General features: G+C 41.8%; 2 protein-coding genes across 2 annotated transcripts; both read left to right on the top strand.

Annotated features, from left to right (window-relative positions):
• The first annotated feature begins 5,038 nt into the window (after positions 1-5,038).
• LOC146612443 (Krueppel-like factor 11) lies at positions 5,039-8,552 on the top strand. Its single transcript, XM_085342622.1, has 4 exons — positions 5,039-5,188; positions 5,969-6,265; positions 6,630-7,569; positions 7,784-8,552. The coding sequence occupies exons 1-4, from the start codon at positions 5,174-5,176 to the stop codon at positions 8,083-8,085; spliced, it is 1,554 nt and encodes a 517-aa protein (XP_085198748.1). The 5' UTR covers positions 5,039-5,173; the 3' UTR covers positions 8,086-8,552.
• A 2,719-nt stretch (positions 8,553-11,271) lies between these two features.
• dnaaf2 (dynein axonemal assembly factor 2) lies at positions 11,272-13,503 on the top strand. Its single transcript, XM_085343470.1, has 2 exons — positions 11,272-13,032; positions 13,123-13,503. The coding sequence occupies exons 1-2, from the start codon at positions 11,272-11,274 to the stop codon at positions 13,501-13,503; spliced, it is 2,142 nt and encodes a 713-aa protein (XP_085199596.1).
• The last annotated feature ends 35 nt before the right edge of the window (positions 13,504-13,538 follow it).

Below are 13,538 nucleotides of genomic sequence, written 5' to 3'. Positions count from 1 at the left end.
TCTGCACAAAACCATTTTTACAGTTACCTAAGTAGGATTATGATTTTTTCCTTAAGGTTCCAAATAATTTCACCGCACCACAAAGCAATGCATTTAAGGCCTGTGCAGTTGTGATACTGTGCTTTTGTTCTTTACGGTTTATTATTGCCTGTGGAAATTGTGTACATCACTGGCCATCTCTTCATATCCGCAGAATTTCCCATTGGTTGGCTTTTATCTATAAATCTTTGCTTTGGCTGGTTCCTTCTTATCTGTGTGTTTCTTTGTGTAAAAGCCACAACCAATATAGCCTACGCTATCACAACAGCATACAAATCTCAGAAATGGTTACAATGGGGGAGTTTAAGTCCATTTTAAAGGAGTGAGAGAATAGCCTTTTTGGTCAGTGCGATTGCCGCACACTTTTATCGCACATTATTCACTTATTTATGTTCACTTGTCTGTATGGAATATTGTGTTTGTTTTTTACTTGTTATATTGTTATGTGTTGTATTTGTTGTAACTTGTGGTGCCCTCATAGCCAGGTCTTGGGGTTGCTCATGAGCCTGAAAATGTGCTAGTTGTTTTTTATTAATTCTTTTTTGATGCTGTATTTCTTTTAATGCCCCTGAGTTTCATCGAATGCCCAGAATTAGAAAGACAATTGGCTGGAGTCCATATCTTAAAAACACAGAGAGCACATAGGATAGTGAGGTTCAATAGAGCACACACTGAGTAGACCTGAGCTGTTTTCAGACTTACAATGGAGCACAGAAATAGTTTGTAATGTAACTAATGTAGGTGTTAGAAAGTGGGGATGATGAATAGAGCAGCACAGAGAACCAAGTGGCCCGACAGCCGCACAGAACAAAATTCAAAGTGTAATATTTAATAACAACATGGAGCCCACATCATTAGGCACCACACATCATTAGATCGTCTCCTCTAGGAAAGCTCCTCCAGGGAGCCCTCAAACCTGCCTCCTGTTCCTCATGTTGCCAGGACAACAGACAGCAAGCTTGCAGCACACAAGTCAGTCTCTCATAGCAACAGATTGTCTTCAGAATCCCATTCTGACCAATCAGGAGTCGGCTGCTGGATGAGAACTCCCTGTTGTTGCTCCACTCTTATGTGTAGGAGGAGAGGGGGAGGAGTCACATGGTGTGAGGTACATAAAACATCCTTCACTGCAGACTACTACAGGTCATCTGTGGCTGGAAATAAACACCAAAAAATTTCATCAGGAGCAGGAAATAAAATTGGTTTTTCCTCTTTTTCCAATAAAGTTGAGAGCGATTGCATACCAACTGTGATTATTAAGATGAAGAGTTCAGTCGTATTTCAGTGCTTTTGCTTTGTTTTGTTTTTGTTTTTTACATTCATGCACGCTCAAAGGATTCTTTCAGTGAAGTTCCTTTAGAACTAGTAATTGTGCCAGTAATTGACACAATAACTGGTCATTGTAAAAATTATTAGAACAATTTATTAGACCTCTTCAATTGAAATGATATATTTAATACTAAAAATATAATAATTGTTGTTATCCATGAGCTTTCAAATGTATTGCTTTACAAAAAAGCAGAAAAAATAATGATTTGGCTTTTTTAATTAAAATGCCAAATTAAATGTATTTACTTGCATTCCTGAACAGAAACAAAATGTTTTAGTGGTTGAATGTTCTACATGATTCATTTCTCACTTCTCAAAAATGTACAGTTGCTCAAATCTGTGTACAAAAACCTGAATTTTGTTCAATGAATTCAGTAGGATTTATTTTTAAATATATTTTTGACAGATTTCTAAAATATTTGTGTTTTCTTGTTTTTATGACGTGTGGTCTAATGTATCTGTTAAGCACTATACAGCTGCTTCTTAGCCGCTTATCCTGTTCAGGGTTGTGGGGGCAGGGGGGCTGGAGCCTTCCCCAGCTGTCATAGGGCAAAAGGTGGTGTACACCCTAAACAGGTCAGAGTCCATTGGAAGGCCCATTCAAAATAATATTTAAGCTAAAAAAAACATACATTTATGGACTAAATAGCGACTCTAAAATATACAAAAACACACTTTAATAATTTTTTCTAAAGGAAACATCCATTCTGTCTTTTGCTTTGTTTTTCAATACACGTTTTTCTCATAACTTTGCAAATCTCAACTTCAAATATAATAAAGTAAAATAGTGTCTTTATGTCAGTGTGTAATTCATCATTTTCAACACATACTGCAAATGTTCCTTATCAGCCATGTAGTTATGTATTGTGTCCTTTCACCCAGATGCCAGTTTGTAGTTATGGTGAAAAGGAGCAACTGCTGGACAGTGTTTCTATGAGCCCACAAAGCACTCTGAGTAATATTAGCATTAGCGTGTGTGACTATCAGGAAACCGTGCAAGTGTTGCCAAGGGTTGCAACATTCGAGCTGCAACAATGATCTGCAAACAACAACGTAGCTCTGCAAAGGACAGCAAGAACTACAAACTGGTTGTGCATGTCTTCTTTAACTGGGAGGTAAACAATCTTGCCACATATTTGCAGGCTTCACTTTGAATTCAGGTCCATAAAAATGAATTGAGATCGTGCTAAGTTTGTTTATAGAGAAGTTATGAATGCGCACACCCTCATATTTTAGCAAACAGATGAATAAATTTGGATTAATGTGAGTGATATTTATGATATTTTACATTTTTAGACAAGAAACCCTTCTCTGTGGATGGGTGTCAAAGTTCAGAGGCTCTTAGTGAAATGTGGCCCCTGGTGATATATTTAACCTCACTGGGGCAACTCCCCCATTTCCTGACTCCGGTCCAGGAGTTGCTGAGGTGGGGGGGGTTGGACAGGGGAGTTGTGCATGCAGAGGCCCAGATAGGGCCAGCATAACCTTTCCTCCAGATTCCCTTAAGTAAGATGAAGTGAACTGGCCCACAAACAGGCTGCTGTCGTAAGACCCGGCTGCTTGTCATGCCTGCATGCTAACTGGTTTTCTTAGCAGCTCCTCCCTCTTCCCCTCTCTTCTCTCTAACAGCTGGCAATGAAACTGCATTACCGCAGCTCCAAAGCCCTCAATGCTCCCTGAGGTCATGCTTATGTGAGTCATACCGAGACCAGGCCCTCCTTAGCAGCCATGCGCTGCCAAGGCTGAGCCGACACACCTGCTACTCCCCTCCCTGCTGCAAGCAAGCAGCACCTTAACAGTTAGGTAAACTGTGTTCAGATTCTTATTGTATAAGCACCAATGACTAGAAATAAAATATAAAATACAATGGTAATCATAACAATCACAGTGGACCTGCTATTCCCTTCAAAGTTTGTGATTATACTAAAAATAAAAACAACAACAAGAAAATGCTTTTAAAGCACTGATTTTTACTTTTTTTCATATTGTGGTTTCCAGAAGTTTGTTAGAAGTTCTGACACATTTTTCCCCCTTTTGTCCAAATACAGTTGGTGATGATGTAACTAACAGCACATGTAGGTCAGGACCAGTTTGGTTTCTCTTACATGTAGATGTGCTCATACAAATGGTCAGACAATAGGACACAGGAAAAACATGCAGCACACACTTACATAAAGCTTTCAGAACATATTTAGAGTCAGAAGCACAATGCATAACACAGAAAGCCCTTTGCCCTACATACAGGACAAATAAGCATGTACTGCCCTGTGGAGACTTGAATTATTTTAAGCCATAGCATGTCTTCATATGTATGAAGATGTTCAATAAAAATAAAATACCCAATAAGACAAAAGAAGGCTCGAGGATTATGACAAAAAAAAAAAAACAGGAAAACATGACTGACAGTGAATTGGTGTGTTTTCCTGGATGGCCTAGTTTACAGTGGAGGGGGAAAAACTGAAACATGGGAGTGATACATTATTTCTGGCAACAAAGTTAAAGATCGCAACAACAAGCTTTAGGAAACTTGGCTGAGTATCATTGTGTTATAAAACGTGAATTTGATACGTAATCAATTGCTTAACAGCTGCAAGAAAACGACATAAACACCTTGAAAAACAGCAGAACAAAACAAAACACACGAGCGCGGGAGACAGAACCCCGCGTTTCGGCAGGCAGTCGTGTTGCATTCAAGGTATTGTGGGAAAAGCTGGTAAAAATGACTTCGCTACCTTTCTCAGATAGACCCATTTCCATAAATTCAGTCAAATCAGCTGAGTATAAAGCACAATTAAATCGGTGCTTTTTTAAAGCTTTTTTTTAATATGCCTACTGAAATGTTTTTCTAGATAGTTAACTACAAATTCAAATGTTTGCTTGCTTATGAGCTATTGCAAATGCTTTTCAAAAATAATCAACTAGACGTGGACTTTTTGCTGTATTATTCATTCTATTTTAGATTATTAAAAAACATATCGTACAGCATCACAAAAAAGCAGAAAAAAATACAGTTAAAACTTCATATAAGAGGGTTCACTGCAATTTCTTATTTAATATCAAAAAGAAGAGAGAGATAGCGGCTATTATTTGAATATTTAAAAATGTCTGATGAAATGTTTAGACTGTGAAAGGTAGATCTAATAAAAATAATAATTTTTAATCACCAGTCATCACTTATGAACATTTATTGGCCATTGTTTTTCATTCTTGTCTTATAATATATTACTCTAACATATACTAAAATGAATCCGATTTACCATTCTCCAGGACATACATTGTGCTTAAGCTCCAAATTAATGTTATGTGTAATTTCCGAGAGATTATTCCTACAGCCCATGAATGCAGCATACACTGAAACGACCTTTCGCCTAGTTTGGCGGATGGCAGTTCATCGGGTTTACCCTGACACTGCTGACTCCTGTGACCACGCCCACCAACGACCACGCACCCTGTTTCCTCCAACCGTCCAGCGAGCACGCACTGTTCACGCGCTTTTTGCTCTCCCATTGGCTGAAGCTCTTCACACGCACGCTCGTGATTGGTGGAGTGTTGCCACCCGCCTTTGCGTGTTGTGAGTTTTGTTATTCTTTTTTTTTTCCCCTTCCCCCTCCTCCTTTTCACCCCCCACGTTTTACACACACAGCTGAGAGAAAAGGGAGCCAGTCAGAGAAAAGACGACCTCAACCCTATCGGAACAGGCAGCAGCTCTGGCAACCGCCGTCTCTTTGTTCTAAACTGGCTTCAGAAACAAAAACGCGATATCAAAATATTTTATTCCTCAGTGCCATCGCGAAAATTCAACGAAATGGACTCACTCGAGGTAAGGCAATTTTATTAAACTGTCACTTTAGCTTTACGCAACATTTTTGTTTGTTTTCACTTCAATTCTTTTAACGTCCACTTGTTTACTTTGACATTTCAGCACTTACATAAATGAAAAGCTTAATTCGACATTTTAAAAAAAGTATATTTATTATAATTTTTTGTCTAATTAACTTTGCAATAGTGCCACAAAAAACATATTTAACATGAACACTATTTTTAGCATTTTATTCAACCTTAAATAAAATAAGAAAAATAAAAAAATATCACGCAACGACACGCGCAACTCTGTCGCTGTCAATTTTTTTTAGTCCGGGTGTATTTCTGTGGAGAATTACTAATATGCTTTGTTTACTGTGAAAAATATATAATAAAAGTTGGAACGTGACAAGCCTACTTCCTGATGCAAACCCGCTTTATGGGGATTTCACATGGCTCATCTCGGCAGCACGTCACTGTTTGGTCTATATTTGGTCATGGGAGGTGTCCTGGCTTCGGGCCAGAGGCAGTGCATGGGGTGGGGTGTAGTCACCAGCACCCTCTCCTTTTTGGCCCGGGAACTTCAGGTACAGGAAGAGTGACTGAGCAGATGATAACTGGAAATAGAATTTTTTTTTTTTTGTTCCATTCGGGTTCATAGAATAAAAAAATGTCTCCTTCTAAGCGCGATCGGAGAAAAGCTGAATAAACATAATGTGGAATAGGCGTGGAAAATAGCTTTGTGTGTTGTCAGTGACCTGAACACAGAAATGTAATTTAATTTTCTCCACCCCCCCAGACTGAGAATATGGATGCCTGTGAGGTTAATGTAAAGAGAAGGAGGCATGACAGCGAGCACTCTGACTCTAGTGGATTGGGTTTCGACTGCTCTGGTCTGGAGTACACTGACCTGGAAGCAGCGGAGGCTCTGGTGTGCATGAGCTGTTGGAGCACAGATCTTTTCTTTAGCCGCAAAAAGCCAAAGCCAAAGACCTGCAAACCAAGACCCCTAACCCCAGCTTCAGACTCCGGCGACTCCCTCCCACCATCAGAACTTCCAGACCCCCCAAAGGACTTTGTGTCCTTCTCCTCCCTGGTAAGACATATCATATAGCACCAACATATGGGCACCACCACTGCAGCATTTCTTCATCATAGTTTGAACTAAAAGGACTGAAAGGTTTGACCTTGTGATGCATAAGTGTTAATGATATGAAGTTGGGGCAGCTGACAATTGCTACAACAAGAAAAACCTTGTTACAGTTAGGTGTTTGACTGTCAGGCAGAGTTCCTTCTTGCAGAGGCAGGGTCATAAAAATCACTGTTTTATAGCTCATTATGATGGTTATTCTTATGTCTTATCTTCTTGCCACCTGTGATGCTTATCACTGCAAATGTAGGTTCTTATGCAACTAGAGACAGTAGATGCACTTTTTAACTCTCTGACTGTCTCTTTGCAGTGTATGACCCCGCCCCACAGTCCCAGCTTTGTTGAAACATCATCAGGCACCGCGTCGCAGTCAAGTTCTGGCTTGGTCGCATCCACACAGCAACTTGTCCTGGCAACCGTTGCTGAAAAGACCCCCTCTCTCCCCCTCACACAGCCCTGCAAAGCAATGGCGACAAGCGTGATCCGCCACACTGCGGATAGAACCCTCTGCCAGCACCACATTCCAGTGGCCCCCAATCCAGAGAAAGCTAGGGACATGGTAACAGCTACTACAATGGTCTCCCAGCAGCAGGAGCAGCAGTGCATCACAAACACAGAGCAGATAACCACACCTCCATCCCCTCCTGCTTCTCTCATACCTTCAAAAACAGAGCAGCCACCCAGTCCCCCCAAATCCTGTTTGGACAGTGTCCCCACCCTAACTCCTGTCAACAGCCAACCGCAAAATAGCCCACCCTCTCCCCCTGTTCCCACAACTGTGTCCCCTCCTCCAGTTGCAAGCCCTCAAATCATCTGCCAGATGTTCCCTGTCAGCAGCCAATCGGGTATAATCTCAGCCTTCATCCCCAGTGCGGTTCAGACATCCAATTCTGGCATTCGGGCTGCTGCCACACCCATCCTCCCCCAACCCACCTCAGCTAACAACCCCCCTGTCCAGCAGTCCCTGATTGTGGGCTCCTCAGTGCCCCAAGGCACAGTGATGCTGGTCCTCCCTCAGTCATCCGTCTCTCAGGGTACCCACTGCCCTCAGACTGTCATGACCCTGGGCAACACCAAGCTACTACCTCTGGCCCCAGCCCCTGTGTACTTGTCAACAGGACCCAGCAGCACCACAACAGCCACAAAGATGGATTTTTCCCGCAGGAGGAACTATGTCTGCAACTTCCCAGGCTGCAGGAAGACATACTTCAAGAGCTCACACCTCAAAGCTCATCTTCGAACACACACAGGTGGGGGGTTTACTGCCTTCAGAGTTGCTTGTGAGAATGTGGACTGAAAATGAGTGTTGCATCCTGTTTGTAAAACATTCCTTCTCCGACCTTGTTATTCTTGTCGGGAAAGAGAGTGAGCTCATTGTTTTATTGTAAGCCAAGCTCAGTTATGTGTCAAGTTTTTAAGACTACAATGTGACTCACTTGTTTTCTTCACTTGGTCCTCCCTTAGGTGAGAAGCCCTTCAGCTGCAGCTGGGACGGGTGTGATAAGAGGTTCGCCCGCTCAGACGAGCTCTCCCGTCACAGGCGTACGCACACTGGCGAGAAGAAGTTTGTGTGTCCCGTGTGTGACCGGCGGTTCATGCGCAGCGATCACCTGACCAAACACGCCCGCCGCCACATGACCACAAAGAAAATTCCCTCCTGGCAGGCTGACGTCAGGAGTTTGAACAAAATGGCCACAGGAAAAATCCCTCCCTCGAAGTCTGGCATTGCAGCGCTAAGCATGCTGGTACCTGTTGGCTCAAACTAAACAATGAACAACCTGCCACCCGACCCACTCCCAAGATACCAGAGGGACACACAGGAAGCAGTCAAGCACATGGGACTGCTGTTCTTTTGAATCATGGGAATGAAAAAGAAATCATGCACTGGACTCTCTTCCTGCTCTACTGCTCATTTGTACACATATTTTCTCTAAAAGATTCTTTGTTTATATAATTGTGATTATATGTATGCACTCTTGCCAAAGCCTTTGTATGAAGTTTTGTCTTATACATTTCACCTTCTGCACCTCTCCTTTGTTTGTGTTGATATTCATGTACGTGTATGTGAATGTGTTGTTTGTTGTACTATGAAATGAATTTGTCACATTTTGGGGGGGATGGGTGAAAAGAAATGTACATATGAATAGTAATCATCAGTACCATAATTATACCTTGATTGTATCTCCCTGTCTACCTTTTCATATTATTTAATACATATTTGTAATAAAAAACAAGGGTAAATGAGTCGTGATTGTGAGTCTTGTGACCTTTCCCATATTCTAAAAATGAAAAAAATCATGTGTGGGATCAAGATGAAGTCAGCAATCTTTCCCAGTCATCTCACGCACAAATACACAAAAGTGGTGCCTGCCCACATCCTGTGTGTGTGTGTGTGTGTGTGTCATGCTGACTCCCACTACCGCCACCGCCCTCAACTGAAGCTCACTCATGTTCTTTCAAATGTGCTGACTGGCCTGTGGGTAGCTTCCTGCTGGTTGAATGATTTTTTTCTGGGTGTTATAAAAGCTCTTTTGGCAAATCCATCTGGGGACATCGCGTCCTGTTCATTAGCTCAGAGACAGAGCCAGATGAGTCAGAACAGACAGGCAAGTTGGTTGTTCTGTATTGGAGTTCATTAGAAGCATATTTGAGCACATTCAGATCTGTCACATGGGAGCAAGGAGGGCACGAGTTACAGCTCTTGCATAATACTCTACTAAGTTCATTATAATGTCCCTGGTGTATTTAGCATATGTGGACTGGTGTTTAGAATAAAGTCACATGCCTGACCTTTTTTCGTGCAAAGTTCTGAGAAACTGTTAGAACTTTATTTTTTTATGAATCATAAAGATGTACTGTCTCTTTGTGATGCCGCTTTCTCTCTCACACACACGCAGTTTCATAAGCAGTGGTCCCATACCTAGTAACAGTCCACCCCTTCCAATCACACAGTGAGGAACAGGAACTGCTGGGGGTGCGACCAATCACCTCTCTCGCTCGCACACCCGCCCATTTGCCTTACTAACCGATATACTAACTGGCTGAGTTCCACCTGAACTGTGGTCTACGGAGACACCTGCTGGTGGGACTGTGTAATGTTATTGCTTGCAACGATGGAAAAAACACGCCCGGAATATAAAAACAAAAAACAAGAAAACAAGAAGAAAAAAAAGGATATTTCACAAATAGCGGCCTACCCATTATGTCATCATTAACATGATAACATAATGAGTAGAAATTAAAAAGTATACTGTATAGAGTTCAAGGGTAGCTAATTGATTATTTGTACTATGCATTTTATTCAAATTTATTTGCTTAAAGCTTTAATTAATAGAGTTTGTTTAATTCATAGGTTGTGATTAGGTGGCATGCTCTAATGACGAGATTTTAGGTATTACTGGGAGTTATTGTTGGGACCAATTGTATCTACTATACAATGTCTCCTTAATCACAGTTCCGAACAGATCATATTTTAAAAATGATCAAAATGTTAATTAAGATTTTTCTGAAATGACAGTAAAGACTAAACTATTAAAGGTCAGGAAAACATTTGTTTAAAAAACTGTAGCAGTGGCATGTTTGTGGAATTTTTCATTGTAGAAGAGAATAGGAAGACAAACCTTGACACACGTAAATGTTGTTTTGTAACCTAAAATAAAATTTTGCAATTTCGTTACGTTGTTACACATTTAAGGTCAGCAGTTTAGTGGAATTTTTTAATGTAACTTTGAAATGTTTTCTGCAATGCTCTAATACTAAAGTCCATCTGGTGTTTCTTTGATGAAGTCTCTTCCAGTGTGTTTTTAGGTAACACCCTGTGCCTATGAACCCTATTCAGAGTCACTCGCTTGCACACAATTTTGTTACAAACCTGGGTTTAAGAGATTTGGGAGTGAATTGGTAGTAATATCAGAAAACATATCTACCATCTCTGACTACCTTCTCTGTCTGATTTGGTGATGTGCAGTACGGGGACTCTACAGGGAGCGTGTGCTGTCTCCATCCATGTTCACCTTCTACACCTGAGCCTTCCAGTACAACTCCAAGTCGTGCCATGTACAGAAATACTCTTATACTTCCACATTGGTTGGATAGAGTGGTCTGGCAAGAATCATCAGCTTCTGAATGGAAATAACATCAGAGAGACGGTGCACATTTCAGCACAAGGACATCAGCACACTGGATGAGTACCAGGGTGTCTACATTGACAACAGGCTGAACTGAAAGAACAGCACAAAGGCTGTTATAAGAAGAGTAGTGTCCACATTGAGTTTCCTAAGGAAGCTGAGGTCCTTCAACATGTACACGTGAAGCAAAATGATGGGAAGGCAGTGCACTTTGCCATAGTTGGAACTTGTGGCATCAACAAACTGAATACACTGATTAAGACAGATATAGCGAGCCTTTGATACCGCATGCTGTCACATTGTGTAACACAGTAATAAAAAGATAATAAAATAATAATGATATTAATATTATTAGCACATTTCATCATGACTTCACCTGCTCTAACAAAATAATTTCCCAAATATGGGATTTAAAAGTGTCTCATATTCTCATTCATATTTCATTTTTTTGGTATTCATTCGTTAAATGACGACATTTATTATTGTTTATTATTGGATTTTAACCTGTAATCCGTAAAAAAAAAAAAAAAAGGGGGGGGGGGGGGGGGCCTATCAGTCGGTATTTTTGGTTGCGCCGGTCTGTCGTTGCTATAGTTACATCAACACAACTGTTGCTTCCGCTACACTGTCGCTGGACCGTCTATTATTGCACCTAAAGAAGAAAAATATATCGCGTATCTTTCACATTAGTAAGACCAGGTGATAAATGTGTTTTGAATTTCACCTCTTTATTTTATCCAAAGATTAAAAGTCACGGAAATTTGAGGCCATTTTCTGTCCTCCGAGCTACGTTCAGCTTAGCGCTTCTGTTCTCCCAGTGTCAGCATGGAGCTCGGGGAGAAGCTCAAAGAGCTCAACTTGACAGCGTATGAAGTCGACAGGTTTACGAAAGCTTTCAAAGACGAGAAATTCCGGGAAATGCTCCGGGATTACACCCAAGAAATATCAGACCCCGAGAACAGGAAAATGTACGAAGAAGGGATCAAAATCCTGGAGCAGGAGCGAGGCAACACCGTCGAGTTTATCCACCCGGAACCGTTTAGGGCCATCAAAACCAGCGTGGACGGCAAGCAGAAATGTTTCATCAACATTTGCGCCAGTGATAAAGTTGGGAAGCCTTCATCTAAGTGGGTTGTGTCGGAGAATGGCCGCAGAGGTCAGTGTTGGTCCTTGCCTCACAGTCTGCACCCTGGGAGGCAGGACACAGATCCTAAAGGTAACAAAATGATGATTTATGATGTTGTTTTCCACCCTGACACTACCCGCATGGCAAGCAAAAACAAGAGCTTTCTGGAAATGGTGGACAGTATAGCTATCCAGGGAATCCAGGGCACTTTTAAAGTGACTCTGGACAAAAAGAACATGAGAGAAATGAAAACAAAATACAAAGGCACCCCACAGCCCTGTGTTATAAGAAAAGCCATACCTGGATTCAAAGCCAAGGAGTCTTCAGACCCTCCAGACCCCCTTGCCTTTCCATACCCAGATGAAGAAAGACCGAGCACACAATCAAAGCCCACAGAGGCACCAAGAACAACAAAAAACAGTACTGATTCTAAACCTCAAAGCTTACTGAAAACCAGAGAGCCAACCAAGCCGAACTATACAGTAAAGTATCGATCACTTATTGATCTCCAGGACTTTAGATGCTCTAGAGACTCAGCCCAAAGCCCCAGGCCCAAAGAGATTGTGGTGACTGTTGATTTGCCTCTTCTAAAATCTGTCAAAGACACAAGCCTTGAAGTAAAAGAGAAGCAACTGCTGCTGGAGACCAAGAAACCAGCCTACAGATTGGAACTATATTTAGCCTACCCCGTGGATGAAGACAAAGGAGAGGCCAAGTTCAACAAACAGAGAGGACAGCTCATCGTCACCCTGCCTGTTCTTCCTCATAATTTGCCTCCTGATTTATTTGAAGGGCCAGCAATGGCCAACAATAAGAGTGCAAGTTGTGATGAGAGCGAGGAGGACAAAAGTGAGGTTGAAGAAGAAGACAAACAGAAAAACAGGGAAGGGGAGAAGAGGGAGCAGGAGCTACAGAAAGGGGCTGAATTAAAGGAAGAAAGACAAACTGAAAATCCCATGCAGGAGAAAGGGGGGGAAAATAGTGAAAAAGAGGAAGACGGAGTTCAAGAGAAAGGAGAACAAATTAGGGAAGAGGCGATCGGTGCAGATGAGGCAAAATGGAAGAAGGGCCAGGAACATGTGGAGGAGGAAACAGTAACTGAAGGTCACGAAGGCAGAAAAGCGCAGGAGGAGGACAAATTAAAAGAGGAGAAGCAATGGGCAAAACAAGGTAATCAGAATGAAGATGAGAAGTCAAGTGAAGGTGGATGCGACAGAGCAGCAGAGGATGATGATACTCTGTGTGAAGCTTTTGCCCTGAAAAGAGGCCCAGTGGCTGATGATGAGGGCCTTGTGATTGAAAATCAGCACATTTTAATCTCCACTGAACAATCCCATGGTGCAATAAGAGAGGAAGATGTAAATCTGGCCTCTAGTTTGGAGGAGGCATCCAAAATGAAACCTTCAGATATCCAAGAGAAGACTGAAAAGAAAAAAGCAAATGTAGCAGGAAAGGCGCAGGTGAGATCAATTGTAAAATTCAGTTTGTTGGTACAAGTTTCTACAAACTACTGATTTTTCTCTCCTCTTCTTTCATCAATTTTGTGCCAGATGGAACAAGATGCAGCATTTCAGAACCAGACATCCAGTGACGAAGCCAGAAAAACAGCTATGGATGAGTGCGACACTTCTGAGAGGGTTGTGAAGTCCAAGGATACGCATCCAACACGTAACGTGAAGACATCAAGCGGAGGAGAATCGGGCCAGCGGGTCACCTTCTGCTCTGAAGATGTCACTGTAGGCTCAGCAAAGCAGGAAATGGATGAAGATGACCTGCAGACGGAGCAAATCTCACCAGTCTTACAACATAACAAGCCTCCACCTGTATTACTGAGGGAAATTGATAAGGATGGAAATGAGATAGTAATCAGTGATCATACATCATCAGCTGGGTTCACCTTCCTAAACACTCTAATGTACGAGCTGGACTGATGGTGCTGTGAAGGATGCAGAAACATTGCTCGTAA

The sequence above is a fragment of the Diplotaxodon limnothrissa genome, linkage group LG19 (assembly GCF_057381915.1).
Source record: "Diplotaxodon limnothrissa isolate DT_005_m linkage group LG19, D_limnothrissa_male_GT1.1, whole genome shotgun sequence".
In the NCBI taxonomy this organism is placed as follows: Eukaryota; Metazoa; Chordata; class Actinopteri; order Cichliformes; family Cichlidae; genus Diplotaxodon; species Diplotaxodon limnothrissa.
This window is presented reverse-complemented; position numbering and strand designations above follow the sequence as displayed.

What these genes read in the sequence shown, in the direction of transcription:
- LOC146612443 (XM_085342622.1), top strand. An exon ending in TTGTGTCCTTCTCCTCCCTG is followed by an intron (nt 6,266 to 6,629) that starts GTAAGACATATC and finishes GTCTCTTTGCAG; the next exon opens with TGTATGACCCCGCCCCACAG. An exon ending in TCATCTTCGAACACACACAG is followed by an intron (nt 7,570 to 7,783) that starts GTGGGGGGTTTA and finishes GTCCTCCCTTAG; the next exon opens with GTGAGAAGCCCTTCAGCTGC.
- dnaaf2 (XM_085343470.1), top strand. Translation starts at nt 11,272, where the DNA reads ATGGAGCTCGGGGAGAAGCTCAAAGAGCTCAACTTGACAGCGTATGAA. An exon ending in ATGTAGCAGGAAAGGCGCAG is followed by an intron (nt 13,033 to 13,122) that starts GTGAGATCAATT and finishes ATTTTGTGCCAG; the next exon opens with ATGGAACAAGATGCAGCATT.